Source organism: Furipterus horrens, unplaced genomic scaffold (genome assembly GCF_987537825.1).
Source record: "Furipterus horrens unplaced genomic scaffold, mFurHor1.1.pri manual_scaffold_4, whole genome shotgun sequence".
NCBI classification, from domain to species: domain Eukaryota; kingdom Metazoa; phylum Chordata; class Mammalia; order Chiroptera; family Furipteridae; genus Furipterus; species Furipterus horrens.
This window is the reverse complement of record NW_028327174.1, coordinates 47,578,392-47,594,014: the sequence shown is the minus strand read 5'-3', so window position 1 is coordinate 47,594,014 and position 15,623 is coordinate 47,578,392. Positions and strand designations below refer to the sequence as shown.

The 15,623-nt window shown below is 35.8% G+C and overlaps 1 protein-coding gene across 1 annotated transcript in view; it reads left to right on the top strand.

The window, feature by feature from the left end:
* SCAF11 (SR-related CTD associated factor 11) overlaps window positions 1-15,623 on the top strand; it is a 72,778-nt gene that overhangs the window by 43,011 nt on the left and 14,144 nt on the right. The window contains exons 4-6 of the mRNA XM_090273042.1: window positions 550-627; window positions 5,162-5,259; window positions 8,168-8,226. Coding sequence (XP_090129168.1) covers window positions 550-627; window positions 5,162-5,259; window positions 8,168-8,226 — 235 coding nt within the window. The remainder of the gene's footprint in view (window positions 1-549; window positions 628-5,161; window positions 5,260-8,167; window positions 8,227-15,623) is intronic.

Sequence of the window (15,623 nt, the reverse complement as noted above, 5' to 3'; positions counted from 1 at the left end):
GGAGTCTAGGTGGCTGAGGGGAAGAGTGGAGGAATCCTTCATATCTTTAAAAAAAATTTTATTGCTGGTTAAATTGCCTATTTAAAATAATTAATTTTAGGTGATACTGTCATAGAATATTAAAATCTATAAGGGACCTGTACAAGCCATTCCTTTTACAGCTGATAGCAAATTGCCCAAGAGCTTTAGATCACAGAATTGTTGATTTCAGCCCAGCTCTTTTCATTATCCCAGTAGTTCTCAACTGGACAAGCAGATCTTAATAGATATTGATAACAGAGATCTTATCTCTCTTCAGCATTGTATTCCACTTACCTAGAATACAGTAGATGCTCTTAAATATTTGAATGAATTAAATTTAAGGTATTTTATTACTCTGTGGGATGATACAGGTGGAAAGTTTTTCATCTTCACCTTTGAAAGAAGAAAAAATATTTTTCTGTTTCCTCTTCCAGTGGAAAACTTATCATAAATGTGTTTGTTATAGAGTAATATTAATTTATTCTTAAGAAACATTTCTCCAGTTTTATTTTGTTATTCATTTTTCAGACACTGGCTTCATGTCCTATTGACCGAAAACCTTTCCAGGCAGTGTTTAAAGTCAGTGCATTGGAAGGCTATGTTAAGGTAAGGCTTATATTTTATTTTGCAACATGAACAGTATACAACTTAATTCAGTTTGTTTTAAAAGATTTCCAGTTTGAATAAATTTGTGACTTGTTTAGGTTTAATATGTGATTATTATAACTCCACAGCATGGAAAACCCAGAGTTTTCTCTAAGGATTCTGAAATTCTGACTTCTTTTTCACTTTGTCTCCTAAAGAGGACATATTTGTGAAAGTTGCATTATGTTTTTCCACAAAATGTATCAGATCTCTAAAAGCAGATTCACATTGTCTTAAGTTACAGAATATTTCAATTTTTATAATATTTTTAATGTGAGGATTTCTGTATTTCAAAAACATTTATTGATTAATTGGGTAGTGCTTTGAATACATTTTTTAATTGAAAAAAAATTGAAATGGACTATTAGATTCTAAGACCAACCCCCCAAAAAACATAAGTTCAAAATACCTGAGAAGTATGTTTTCATAAAGGAAAACAATGTTGAGAAGATGAAGATGGAAAAATGAAATATAAAATGGTGTCTTTGTTCTTAAATTCTGGTGCTTGCTTGAAGGAAAACAAGTTTAATTGGAGAAGAATAAGGAGGTTTGTGGAAATCTTGAGAGGGACTTCTCAGTTTCAGGGTTGGCATAGGCAAATGATTTTATTCTTTAAGTGTAGTTTTATTATAATGCTTAATTGAAATCACGTCTGTGAGATACACATACTATACATACCTCGATGTTAATTATGAACCATGATTATGATTTGTTTGTATGTACATTTTTGGCTTACAAATAAAAAGAAATTGGAACATATTCATGAGATAATGAGTAAAAGGTGAAAAGAGAAAAGGACAGTAAATAGTAGTTAAGCAAATTGTATAAGAAAGAGATTTTTGAAAAATAATTTATATATTTTAATGTTTTTTGTTCCAACTATGTCCCCCCAAAATAATTTATATATTTTAATGTTTTTTATTCCAACCATATCCCTTATAGCAAAAGAAAGTCTTTGATCACGTGTTGCAGTCAGTTGTCATGTCTCATTTCTTAATCTGGAACATTTTCTCAGCCTTTTTTTCCTATGACCTTGACTGATTTTAAGAGTTGATTATTGATTGATTGATTGATTGATATTTTATTGACTTTATTGGGGTTAATAAAATTACAGGTTTCAAGTGAGCAGTTCTATAATAAATCATCTGTTGTATTGTGTGTTTACCACCCAAAGTCAAGTCTCCTTTTGTCAGCATTTATCCCCCTTTACCTCTTACCTGCCCCCACCTCCATTTTCTTCCAGTAATCACCATGCTGTTGTCTGTGTCTATGGAACTTTTTTTCTTAATTCCTTCACCTATTTCATTCAGCCCCCCACCCTCCCTCCTCTCAGACAGCTGTCAGTCTGTGCTCTGTATCTGTGAGCCTGTTTCTATTTTGTTTATTTCGTTCATCAGGTTCCACATATAAATAAAATCATATGGTATTTGTCTTTAAGAAGGAGATTTCTTGCAATATCTTTAATAAGTCACAAATGGTATAGAGCTAAAAATGAGAGTACTACAAAATATATATATATATGTATGTGTGTGTGTGTATATTTATATATGTGTGTGTATATATATATATATATATATATATATGCATGATGCCATTGATAGGATAAACAAACCATTCCCAGGTAGTACTGTAAGTCCACTGTAAACTTGAGTGCTGTCTGTGTGAGTAGGAAGGGATATGGAATACAACTATTTAAGAATTAGATGGTCTCATTTTAGGTATTTATAATTTGTTTTGAAGGAAACACCAGTGCGTGGCTGCTTCTCATGCACCCCCAACTGGGGACCTGGCCCGCAATCCAGGCATGTGCCCTGACTGGGAATCAAGCCGGTGGCCCTTTGGTTCACAGGCTGGCACTTAGTCCACTGAGCCACACCAGCCAGAGCTGTTTTGATATATTTTTAATACATGCATCTCGATGTGCAAATAAGACTGCAATTCAAATAAAAAGACACATGAAAAGTGATTTTGTTGTAATTGTGTAAGTCTGGACATCTATGCAAATTAGTATATATCTTGGAAGAAAGATATAAATGTGTTATATTATAATCAAAATTAAGCATGACTTATGAAAGACATGTTCTCTATTTTTCTAGACTGTAATATGTTATGTTGCTAACAATTCAATAATATGAACTAGTTTCCAAAGATATTTTCCTGTAAATTTTTGTTCTGTTGTTTGTAATAAAAATTGTTTTATTTCATAGGGTTTATACTTAAAAACTGGTGTACTGTTAATCTAGTTTTATTAAACTTAAAAGGTATTTCTTATATATATTATCCATGTACGTATTCTCAGTATCTTCCTTTGACCTTTGCTTCTTTTGACTCTTCACTTTATTATCCTTTTCCCTTTACAACTGAACTTGAATGAGACATCTACACTTGCTTACTTCATTTTCTCAATTTCCAGTTCTGTTGAACATTCACCTCTGTCATTTTGTCCTACTAAAACTGTCCTCACTAAGGGCCAGAATAATCTTCTGACTGCCCAATCCCATCATTTTTGCATATAGTGCTGTTGAGTGCTTTTATTTCCTTTGGCTTCCAGGTTATACGTACTTCTCTTATGGGTACATATGTAAGTATGTGTTATGTATGTGTTTGTTTTACTTATCTGATCTTTACTGTCTTCTTTGCCACCTCCCTGCCCTCCTTACCGTTTTTTTTTTTTTTAATTATTGATTTGAGAGAGAGAAGCATCAATTTGTTATTCCATTGTTGTTTCACTTATTTATGCATTCTTTGGTTGCTTCTTGTATGTGTCCTGACTAGGGATCAAACTTGCAACTGTGGCATTTCAGGAGGACGCTCTAACCAACTGAGCTACCTGGTCAGGGCCCTCCTTACCTCTTCTTAAATTGTTGGGACTCCTTGCAGTGGTCTCCAACCTTTCTGGTACCAGGGACCAGTTTCGTGGAAGACAATTTTTCCACAGGTTGGGTGACAGCGTGATGGGATGATACGAGTGCATTAACATTCAAGTTCACCTTCTGCCGTGCAGCCCGGCTCCTAACAGACCCGGACCAGTACTGGCCCACAGCCCAGAGGTTGGGGACCCCATTCCTTATAGGATCTTTCTTTCAATTCTTTACCTAGTATTTCTCCCTAAATTGTCTTTAAAATTCTGTCATTAGCCTAGATCTTTTTCCTTAGAACTACACTAGTATTTTTAATCACTTGTTAGATTAACTCTGTTTATAATACAAAAGGAATCTAAACATTGACAAATCCAAAAATCATCTGGGTTTTTCATCTTTATTCTCTCTGCCCCGTTTTTGTCTGTTCCTTCTGCTCAGTGTCTTAAATTTGTTCGTTCTCCATGCCTTTGCTATTAACTCTTAACTCATGCTGCCATCTTGACCGGTTCTGTCAATAGAAACATACAAGCCACTGTGTAATTTAAAATTTTAAATAGCCATTCCCTGACTGGTGTGGCTCAGTTGGTTGGGTATCGTCCCACAAACTGAAAGGTTGCAAGTTGAATTCCTGGTCAGGGCACAGGTCTGGTTTATGAGTTTGGTCCTTGGTTGAGGTACATATGAGACACAACCAATCAATATTTCTCTCTCACGTCGAAGTCTGTTACCCTCTCTTTCTCTCTCCCTTTTCCTCTCTCTATAAAAATAAATAAATATTAAAAATAATTTTAACAGTCATATTAAAAGTTTTTAAGAAATATTTGTAATGTATTTAATTCAACATATCTGATATGTTATTTCAACATGTAATCTTTTTAAAGTATTATTGAGAGATTTTTTTTTCCTTTGTGTTGTCCTAAGTCTTGGAAATCCTGTGTATATTTTTCACTTACAGTACATCTCAGTTCAGACAAGCCACATTTCAAGTGCTCAAGAGCCACATGTGGCCAGTTACTATTTTCTCAGACAGTGTAAATCTAGACCATGTATTTTAAGAGCTTTCTTTTGATTTCCTGACTTTTATAGTTTCTCCTTAGCTGCTTAATTCTTCACTTCACTCCCAAAGCTAATCCTGAAAAACAAATTTGATCATCTCATTCACTTGCTTTAAAAACTTCACTAAATCCTGTAGAGTTATTTAATTATTCATAACCCTTTATAATCTGGTCCTAATACTTTACATCAACTTCATAGCCTACTAATCTTCCCCATCTGCTTTGTCTTCTGTGTTCTTAATTCAGAGTAATTTTTTTAGACAAATTTTACTCATTCTCTAAGACCAACTCATAAATTACCTACTCATTAAAGTCTTTTCTAGAGGTAAGTTTCAGTCAGTGTATATGCTGATCTGTGCTTATATCTCTTATTACAAGCACTTAATCTGTTTACATGCCTATCTCCCACTATTTTGTTTCCCCCAGAGCTGGAATGAATAAGAATATGTACTTGGGCTAGAGTTGCATTCAGACTATTGTGTTTCTTTAATTTTTTATCTTTTCAAGGGAACATTGATAGCTTATCATTTGTGATTGCTGGATTATCACTCTCAATAGGTGATTTTGCTTTTCTTATAGGTTCAAGTAAAAAGGCAGTTGAGAGAAACAGACAAGACAAATGAAAACTCTTTTAAGACACAGCTCTCCTGTAATGAAGATTCTAAAAGCTGTATGAGGTTAGTAATGAACTTTAGAAGTAAGAGTCCAAATGTATAGAACCAAAAGGTAACTAGTAAAAAAAAAGGAGCACTTAAAAAAAAAATGATGTGGGGCGTAAATGTATTAAGTCGCTTCTTTTAAAACATATTCTTGATAACTTAAGGAAAGACCAGATGAAATCTGAGAATTTAATTTGAGCTCCATCTTTGATTAATCGATTTTCTTAGTTTTTATCGTAATCTGGTTTTAGATTGATATTTTTGTAAAATTTTTGTTAAATTTTATGAATGCTTACTCATTTCTGTACATATCAACCGATTGGTGTACAGACCACATTTTTGAGTAGCACTGCTTTAGTCTTTATGGACAAAAAGTAGAAAGTAACTAATATAATTTACTTTTCTTTATGAGACAGTTGCAATTCAAAGCACTTATTATCTTTCTCATTTTGCTTTTTATTGTAGCAGGCACTTGCTATCTACTATAACAAATGTTTGCTTTTTTTGTTCTGTATTAAAAAGGTATATATTCCTGAGATTGAAAGGCAATATAACAAAATAGTAACAGTGGCTACTTTGGAGATGAGATTTGGTGGTTTCAGTTTTATCATTTATATTTTTCTATATCTTCCCAAATTTTCTTTCTTTTTAAAAATATTTTTATTGTTTTATTATAATTGTCCTATTCTCCCTCTATTGCTCTCACCTGCCCTGCCCATCCCCCCTCCCACAGTCAGTCCCCATCTACCCTGTTGTCCATGTCCATGGGTCATTTATACATGTTCTTTGACTAGACCCTTCCCCTTCTGTCCCCTTCTTCCACTCCTCCCCCGCCCCTCTGGTCACTGTCAGTCCGTTCATTGTTTCCATTCCTCTGGTTCTATTTTTCTCATTTGTTTATTTTTGTTCATTGAGTTTCTGTATTAGGTGAGATCATATGGTACAAATGTTTGCTTTTAAAAGATTTAACATGTCTGGATTTGTTTGTTTAATTGCTGTTATTAAAACATGATTGCCTAGAAATACAGTGCTTGGTACTTGAGTTTAATAGGTATCTAACATATCTTTTTTTACCTAAATTGACTTAGTAATACACTAGAAATTAATTTTTTATTAAGACAGAAAAACACTTGTTCTAGTACTTTTAAAATATAAGCCCATTTTGATCTGAAATATATTTAGAGCTGTCCAAAAGTTGTACAATTAAGTCAATATACTGTCAGATTCATAATTAAACCTATAATTCATTAGTACATTTCATCAGAATACTAATTTCTTAAGAGAATAAATCTATTTAGTTACCAAAATAGTTGACAGTTGTCTGAGACTTATTGAATCACGTCTCTAATTTATAACACTATAGCTCTCTAGGTCTCAACTTTTGGGAAATTATGGACTTCTTTGAGAATCTGAAGAAAGCTGTAGACACTTTCTTCCAGAAACTCATATTATAAAACATACTTACAGACAAAACTTTGTATATGATTTGAAGGGATTCATGAAATACCCAACATAAGAGCCCATCTATAAACCCACATTAACTGCATTAGAGCAGATTTTACTTACATTTTCTTTTAACTATATCTTAGTTTTGATTCAGGCATCTATGTTTACATAGTAAATAGTAGCACACTGTTCCCAGGCATAATTAAGAAATTACCTTTGCAAACTTCATTCTTAATATAGCTCCTATCACTGGCTGTGACAATGTCATGGATATGTACTTTTGTACTTTCTCACAATTACCCCAGTTCTTTTGACTCTTGCTGAGAGTGCAGTGACCTATGTGACCTATATAATAGGGTCATACAGTGGGTCTAACACAGCTGAGGTAGTCCACATCGTCGTTGGCAGCCGTCCGTCTTGAGAGACGATGGTGTAGCTTCTTAAGAGTCTATCTGCACCGCCGAGAATGGCTGTGCAGTCCAACTCGGGAGTGACACGGTATCTGTCTCCTCCCGTGTTGAATCGACATCTTGTGATGACGCTGGAGTGTCCTATCCAGTGAAGCTGAAGCTACAGAGCCTGGGCAGGGTGATATGGAGGGTCTGCTGTTGCCCATGCAGCAGACCCCCCCTCTCTTCGCAGCTGAAGGGTCCAAGGGAAAGACGGAGTCAATACAGCTTGGCTTCAGGTGCGCCGCAGGAGTTGCCGGTGTTGACTACAACGTCAAACCGCCTTAGGGACTCCGGCTCCGGATTTTCTGTCGGGGTTTACTCCCTTAGCCTTTCCCCTGAAGAGGTATGCCGCAAGGCAGCGGAGGTTTTTTGGAGTCAGAGTTTTCCTTCTCTGATGTGCCCTGACTGGAAGATCGAACCAGCGACACTTAGCTCGCAGGCCGACGCTCAATCCACTGAGCCAAACCAGCCAGGGGAAGTAGTCCACATGCTTAACTGCTTTTTCTTAGGGATTTATGGTAGGGGGGTGGTATACAGAAATAACATACAAAAGAGTAATTTGCTTTGTCTATCAAGTCAGAATCTTAAATGATTTTCCCCAAGGTGGACAATTCTTTCAGCAATTTGATTTTTACAGTACATTCTTTTTAGAGTCTTTTGGAAATATTTTAGCATTCCTCCTACTCAGTCTTATGTTTTCTGCATATGCATAATCTCTTCAGCACTTCAACAGTGTCCTTTCAGTGTTGCTTCTCCCTTCTACAACAGTAAAACCCTTGCAGACACCTTTTCTTTCTGATAATTTCTGCCAGTTCTAGGGAAAAGGGTTGCCATGGTATTTTGTTTCTTGGTAGTAAACCTCCATCGTCAGTCACTGGAATGGGGAGGGGCAACTAGCTACACTTTCTTTGCTAGAATTTAAAACTCAGTGCCTAATAAATCTCATTTTGGTGGGCAGGAAATTGAAAATAAATGAGCAAAATGGCAGTTTTCTCTTAATTATTTCACCTCTTTTTTGATGTTTACAGGAAAAAAATCATAGGAGGAGATCTATTAAGTGCAAAGCTTTATGACTTGAAGATTCATAGTAAGTGGCTTTTTTTGTTTTTTACTTTAATGCTGTGTAACAGTTCTTATTAGTAACATTTTGGTTTGGAATATAGTCGTGCACAGAACTCTGCTGAGCTCTGTACATTCTGTTAGATCCTATGTAAACTGCTTTCATGGAATCATATGCTTTTCCCTGCCCATTTTGAATTTATGCTCAGCTTGGAGGAAGGGAAGAGGAGAGTGAGTACCTTGTGGGGGAGGGGGAAGAAAGGGGTATTTTTCAATTAGTTGGTGGCTAGCAACCTACATTGTGGTCTTACTCCACTCAAATGTGGAAGAAGTTAGGGAAGATGGAGGTAAACTCACCTTGTGGACCAGAAGCTAGAAGCAGTAGCAAGGGAATTTTGTGACAGTGAGAAGTTAATTCATAGTTCTCAGAGGAAGCGGCCGTTTGGCCTCTGGCCACATTTCTAATTTGAAACTTTGGAAATAAAGCACCTTTTACATGTTTATTTACATGAGCAGTTAAATACTCAATATTACTGTGTTTTGTTTTTATCTAGTACATAGTTCTCCAATACAGGAATAGTTTGGTGCAGGTCCTGAGAAAAATGGCACTGTAGTATCTTATGACTCCTCCTCGGAGCTCCCCTTGTTTATTCTGTTCTATAGAACAACTTACTGTGAACTATTTGTGAGCAAGGAGGCGAGCATTTAATTTCCAGGTTAGGTTACAATGAATTTCTCTTTATAGAAATAAAGAATTAATGAATTCATTGTTTTTTAAAGTAAATGATAATCAACTTCATCTTTTTACATTATTATTTCTGAATTTAATTAAGACATCTGAGGTTTATAGATTCCAGATTTACAGATTAATAAATGTTCTGCCTTTGATAATATACTATTAAAGTGAAATTGTGTTAAAAGGACTTAATGATTAGAGGAGCATTTTTCTTTTATTAAGGAACCTTAAATATCAAATTTCTTTGTTTTTCTGTGTCATTGCTATAGATTACCATCCATTTTTTATGGATAGGCTTTGCTTGGTAACTCTAAGATCTGATATAAAAATTTCCTGCGAGAAAGATTAAATGATGTTTTAGATTTTCTCTAGATAATTTGGCCTATTCTCACTATGTTGATCTTAGTTTTAAGACTACTAAAATTTTCTTTAAGTATATATATGTTGCCTGGACTTCTTTGTAGAGAAACTTAGGCAAATCTTACATAAAGCACTTCACTGTAGTGAAAACCATTCATAAGAATCTGTGATTCATTTGGATTTGAGAATTTATTGTACAATTCAGAATATGAGATACTAAACACGTTTTTAGTGGATACCCTAGGCTAATTTGACATTGGGTAGTTTGGTTTTTTTTATAATTTATTTATTTGTTTGTTTGTTTATTTTTACGGAGAGGGGAAAGGAGAAAGAGAGGGAGAGAAACATCACTGTGTGGTTGCCTCTCACTCGTGCCCCCAACTGGGGACCTGATGTGCAACCTTGTCATGTACCCTGGCTGGGAATCGAACCAGCGACACTTGGTTCGCAGGCTGACGCTCAATCCACTGAGCCACAGTAGCCAGGGGGTTGAATGGGTAGTTTTTAATTATAGTTCTTAAAGAAATTTATTCATGCCAGAAGATTAACATTGTCCAAGGCCTGTAACCTAATTGTGTCTGCTGAAGTGAAGATGTCTGAAGTCGTTTGTAAAATACTCATTTTACTTTTATGAATGGGTGATCAAGGTAATAATTATGTGGAAATGTCTTAACTGAATGAGTTTGGATTCACTTGTGGGGTACTGGGTGTAAGAACAGTGTGGCTCAGAGAACCATGAGGACTCAGTGAGCAGAAGAAAAGAAGTTCGTTGAGGGAAGTTAGCAAGCGGGCAGGAAGCTGTGCTGCAAATGGCCTGACTCTGGGTTGCTAGGGAAGGAGCTATTTTATAGGGGGAAGAAAAGAGAAACTATTGAATTCAGCCATTTCATCTCACAGCTGTGAGTCTGAGGGCTGATCAAGGCTAAATGGAGCTCAGAGTGATGCACCCCACAATCATGGGAAACTCCCAAGAAGCTGCAAGCAGGCAGGGGGAGGGGGACGGCTTGGGAACTGAGGCTGTCACTGGGTACTTATGAATATCTGTTTAGGAATACATTATATACCTTACGAAATTGCTTGTATTTAGGTATTATGTTTAATGAAAATACTTGTTTAAATAAATAAAAACTAATCGATCAGCCTTGGCTGAGTGGCTCTGTTGGTCTGAGTGTCGTCCTATCCTATATGTACACCAAAAGGGTCATGCATTTGATCGCAGGTTGCAGCACATACAGGAAGCAACTGTTGGTGTTTCTCTCTCCCTTCTTCTTTCTCTCTCCTGTCTGTCTCACATCAGTAAATATATTCCTGGGTGAGGATTAAAAAAAAATTTTTTTAAACTAATTGGTTAATTTTGGAGCATGCCAAGAAGTTAACTCATTGTGAAAACTGGTACATGTATAAAACTAAAGATCCAAACATCTCTCTTGCTTTCCTAAGTAAACTATACATCAGGATAATTGAACAGGTGGTAAAGGAAAGTTACATATTTTTATAAGTATTTCAGCAAATAGTTTAATTGAAGATAAAAATACAGAATTTGAATATTAGCATTTTGTGCACTAATGAATTAATGGTTCTAGGAAGTGATCAGCAATGGTTCTTAGCATCACAAAAGGAGAGACAATCATACATTAAATACCCTCTCATGGAAATAAATAATATGCAGTAGTGTGACCAAATAAATAAATAAATAAATAAATAAATAAATAAATACCTTCGTTTTATTAAATCAAACTACTAATTTACAAGACAGAGGTGCATGTTAAGTGACAAGAGAATGCGGTCAGCAAAATTTAGACCACAGACAAATGGCCTGATTTCTTCAGTCAAAAAAATACCAAGGAGTTTTAAAGGGATGGAGAATAACCTGTTGATAAGAGACAGAGAGCTCTAGCCCTCTGGCCGTGTGGCTCATTGTTTGGAGGATCATCCTGTACACCAAAAGGTCACAGGTTCAATTCCGTCAGGGCACATATTTAGGTTGCAGGTTACATCCCAGGTTGGGGTGCACATACAGGAGGCAACCAAACGATGTTTCTTATATCGATGTTTTCGCCCCCTTCCTTTCTCTCTAAAATTAATTTTAATACAACAAATCCTTGGTTGAGGATTGAGAGAGAGAGTCACAATGTATGGGCCTTATTTGGATCCATAATCTGACATGTTGTAAAATAATATAACTTGTTGGACAGTTGGAGAAAATTGAACGTTGGGTATTTGATAGTAAGGAATTATTAGGGTTTTTTGTTTATCTTCACCTGCGGACGTGTTTATTGGTTTTAGAGAGAGGAGGTGAGAGAGAGAGAAAGAGACAGACACATCGATTGGTTGCCTCCCATATGCTCCATGAGGAAGGTTGAGGATTGAACCCTCAACCTTTTGGTGTATGGGGTGGCACTCCAATCAACTGATCCATGCAGTCAGGGCTTTAATGGGGTTTTTTAATTCGTTGTTTTTTTTTAAATTGTGATAATGGTATTAAGGATTTCCCCCCCAAAGAGCACTTCTCTTTTAGACTTAGTTATACACTGAAATATTTATACAGTAAATTATCTGATGTCAAAAATTTGTTTCAAAATGATCTCAAGCAGGTAATAAATTAACATTGGCCATGAATTAATAAATGTGAAGGTTGGGGTATGGGTATACGGGGTTTTATGTTATTCTCTCTTTTATATTTTAAATTTTCTATAATATAAAAAAATTACTGTAAGAATTTAGTTGACCATTTTCCCTTCATAGTGGCATATAACATAATTCAAGGTCTTACAGTTAACTTCTGTGAAATACAGTATGTTGTTTTGTGCTTGTTTGTTTTTCTCCTAGTAAGGTTTTAAGTTTCTTGTGGGTAGCAATTGTGTTTTCTATGTAGCATTTTCCAGTGGTAATGTTATTAAGTACTTAATTGATTGCCCTTGGCTACAACTCTGATAGTGAAAGGTAACTGATCAATGGAAGTAGTATCAAAACAGGAAACTGAAACTTGGAAAGCTGAAGTAATAAAAATATCTGCGAAAACGAAACCAATAATTTCAGGAAAGTAACTTCCTCTAGTGAAGGAAGGAGACAAATAGATTAATGTAAAAATGGTTAAATAGTAACATTAAACCTACTCTGTAGTTGTCATTTTATGTACTTTATGGAATGTTCAAAATGGTTCATAATTATAAACTTTAAAACAATTTTAAAAGATTAAATACTTTGGCCAAGACCAAATAGCTAACATATCCAGTGTCTCTTCTCACTATAGAGAATACTAAAGTCTGGTAGAGTTATAATGTTACCCACCTTAAAGCCTCTCACTTTATGGTTTTCTGCAACCTTTCGTCGTCGGCAGCCGTCCGTCTCGAGAGACGATGGTGTAGCTTCTTAAGAGTCTATCTGCACCGCCGAGAATGGCTGTGCAGTCCAACTCGGCAGTGACACGGTATCTGTCTCCTCCCGTGTTGAATCGACATCTTGCGATGACGCTGGAGTGTCCTCTCCAGTGAAGCTGAAGTTACAGAGCCTGGGCAGGGTGATATGGAGGGTCTGCTGTTGCCCATGCAGCAGACCCCCCCTCTCTTCGCAGCTGAAGGGTCCAAGGGAAAGACTGAGTCAATACAGCTTGGCTTCAGGTGCGCCGCAGGAGTTGCCGGTGTTGACTACAACGTCAAACCGCCTTAGGGACTCCGGCTCCGGATTTTCTGTCGGGGTTTACTCCCTTAGCCTTTCCCCTGAAGAGGTATGCCGCAAGGCAGCGGAGGTTTTTTTTTCTTTGGAGTCAGAGTTTTCCTTCTCTGCAACCTTTATAACTCAGATTATTGCCTTATTGTGGTGGCATTGTTAGGATGCACTTTTGAGATAAAAAATTCTTAATATAAAATTATCATTTTGATAGTATAGCATCTACTCCCTACTTAGCAGACAAACTAACCTTGCTTATTTTGCCTTGCCTTTCAGAAATGTGACAGATACTAGTCTTTTTTTTTTTTCAAGCTAAAGTTCATAAACTATTAGAATCTTTAAGAATCTTAACCTTTAATTTTCACATTTCTTATGAGATTTCTGACATATTAACAACTGGCCTTATTTGAAGACTAAGAGAACCTGTAAATTATCTCAAAGTTTAGGGGCAGTAATGAGCCTACCATGACTGAGCAAGAAGTAAGAGACAAAGTTAAGGTGAAGCTAGAGTTAGTGGGAAGTTGTGCATATTAAGTGCATCTTTATTTACTCAGTTACACTAAACAAGAATCATGGTGTCCTAAGGGTAATTTAAGTTTCTTTTTATAAAAGAACATCTTGAGAAAATATCTGTCTCTTTATTTAGGGTTGCTTGGCTAGATTTTAGAAGAGCTCAGTTTTAGCTTCTTGAATTTCTTCAAGTTTTTATGAAGCAGAAAGGGGCTATTCTTTGAACATTTATGTGTGACTTCCTACCTGAAATTATTTATGTTATGTACAAACTGATGAAAAGAGCATATGACATTAATATTTAGCAGGCCCACTAGACAATCTTATTGGAAGCCGACCCTTGGGTTTTGTACTGGTTTTTTCACTAAATCATTTATGACTCTAGGAAAACTATATAAACTCTTTAACTTAGTTTTTTCATTTAATGAAGATAGTATTGCCTAACTAGTAGTATTGTAAAAAGTTAGCATACTTTTTGGCAAATTTGTTAAGGAAATGTCACTTTCATTCTTCAGTTAAACTAGATAACTGAATTATAATGTTACTTTTTAAGATTTTTAACTTTATGTACTTTGCTCTTTGGGATAAGAGTTTATAATGGTGTTGTATGTAAAAGTATCCCCTTTTCATGAATTTCTTAATGGAGTACTTCTTTAAGTATATGCTATATCCATTTAATTATAGCTTTATTAATTTTGGAATAAATTAATTAAAATTCAGTTAGATGCCTGCTAAGCATTCTGGGCTCAGAGCCTTTACTATATGGAGTATATTATATAGAAAGAGATGTTTTCATGAAATATCTTTTGGGATTAGTGGTTCATGAAACAGGGCCTGAGATATGCTGAATTCAAACAAATAAGACAGGCTTTAAGTTAAGCATAGCAAATTGAACATCTGTTGACTTCTCTGATCCCTCCCAGAACCCTACTAAAATGACAAAGAAGTGAAAAGAAAAATTTTAAGGGAACTAGAGAGAAGAGACAGTAGATAAGAGAATCCACAATATAGAAGCTTGAAAGCGACTGTATAAGGTGAATGGTAAAGTCTTAGCAGAAAGCTAAAACCTAAACCTTTCATGGGGAAAATGGAGTTAAGGGTTAAATGATTTCACATACAATAGAACCTTAGACTGTCTTGGATCTGGAGGCCTCCATTATCTCTGAAGGCAAGGATTTGGGGTCGTGTCAAAAAGCAGAATTGATTTAAAAATTTTAAAGCAGTTTATCCTGCAGATTCCTGAACAAACAGGGTAGAAGAAGGAGACAACCCAGGCAGAGACTGGAGGCTTATCTCTAGAATGAGTGGTTGTGCCAGATAAAACTAGCACAAATGAGAATAGAGGAGACAACAGAATAAAGAGAGGGAAATTAAGTCAAATGTTGAGGCCTCTAATTCTATACCTTGGTCATTTTTCAAAGCACTGGCAGTCTTGCTTGTTCCCCGTGTGGTAGATAGAAGGCATCCTCTGGGATATTGTGTTGCCTGAGAGAAAAGACTTGGTTGTAGTCACAGTTGGAGTCTGAATGAAACAGTCAGATCTCTGCTTGATTACTGTACAGTGAGACCCATTAGATGGAAGGCCATGACCACCCATCCACACCATTATCAATCAGTATTTTCGTGTCCCATAAACAATCAAGGATCACCAAATATTTGAGGGAAATCTTTTTTCAGTTTAACAGACATCAAAACAGAAACAAAAGGAACCTTATAGAACAACCAGTGCTAAGAAACAGGAAAGAACTTAAAAGTAAATATCTTCAGAAAGAAAAGATATTTCATCAATGAAACAACAAAAGATAAAAAATATTTAAATAATTAAAATATAGCAGAAATTAAAAAATTCAACTGGATGAAAAGTCAGAGACAGTAGGGTAGTAGTTCGTGAGATTCAGTACTGAATAATACAATTTTAGTAAGGAAAAATAAAACAAAATGCAGAAAGTTACCAAGAAAAGTACTACAAAGGATAATTTCTCAGAATAGTGGGGTATGAGTATTCAGATAAAGAAATAGCCCTGGTCGGTGTGGCTCAGTGGATTAAGCGCCGGCTTGCAAACCAAAAGGTTGCCTGTTCAATTTCCCATCAGGGCACTTGCCTGGTCCCCAGTTGGGGCTTGCAAAAGGCAACTGATGTTTCTCTCACA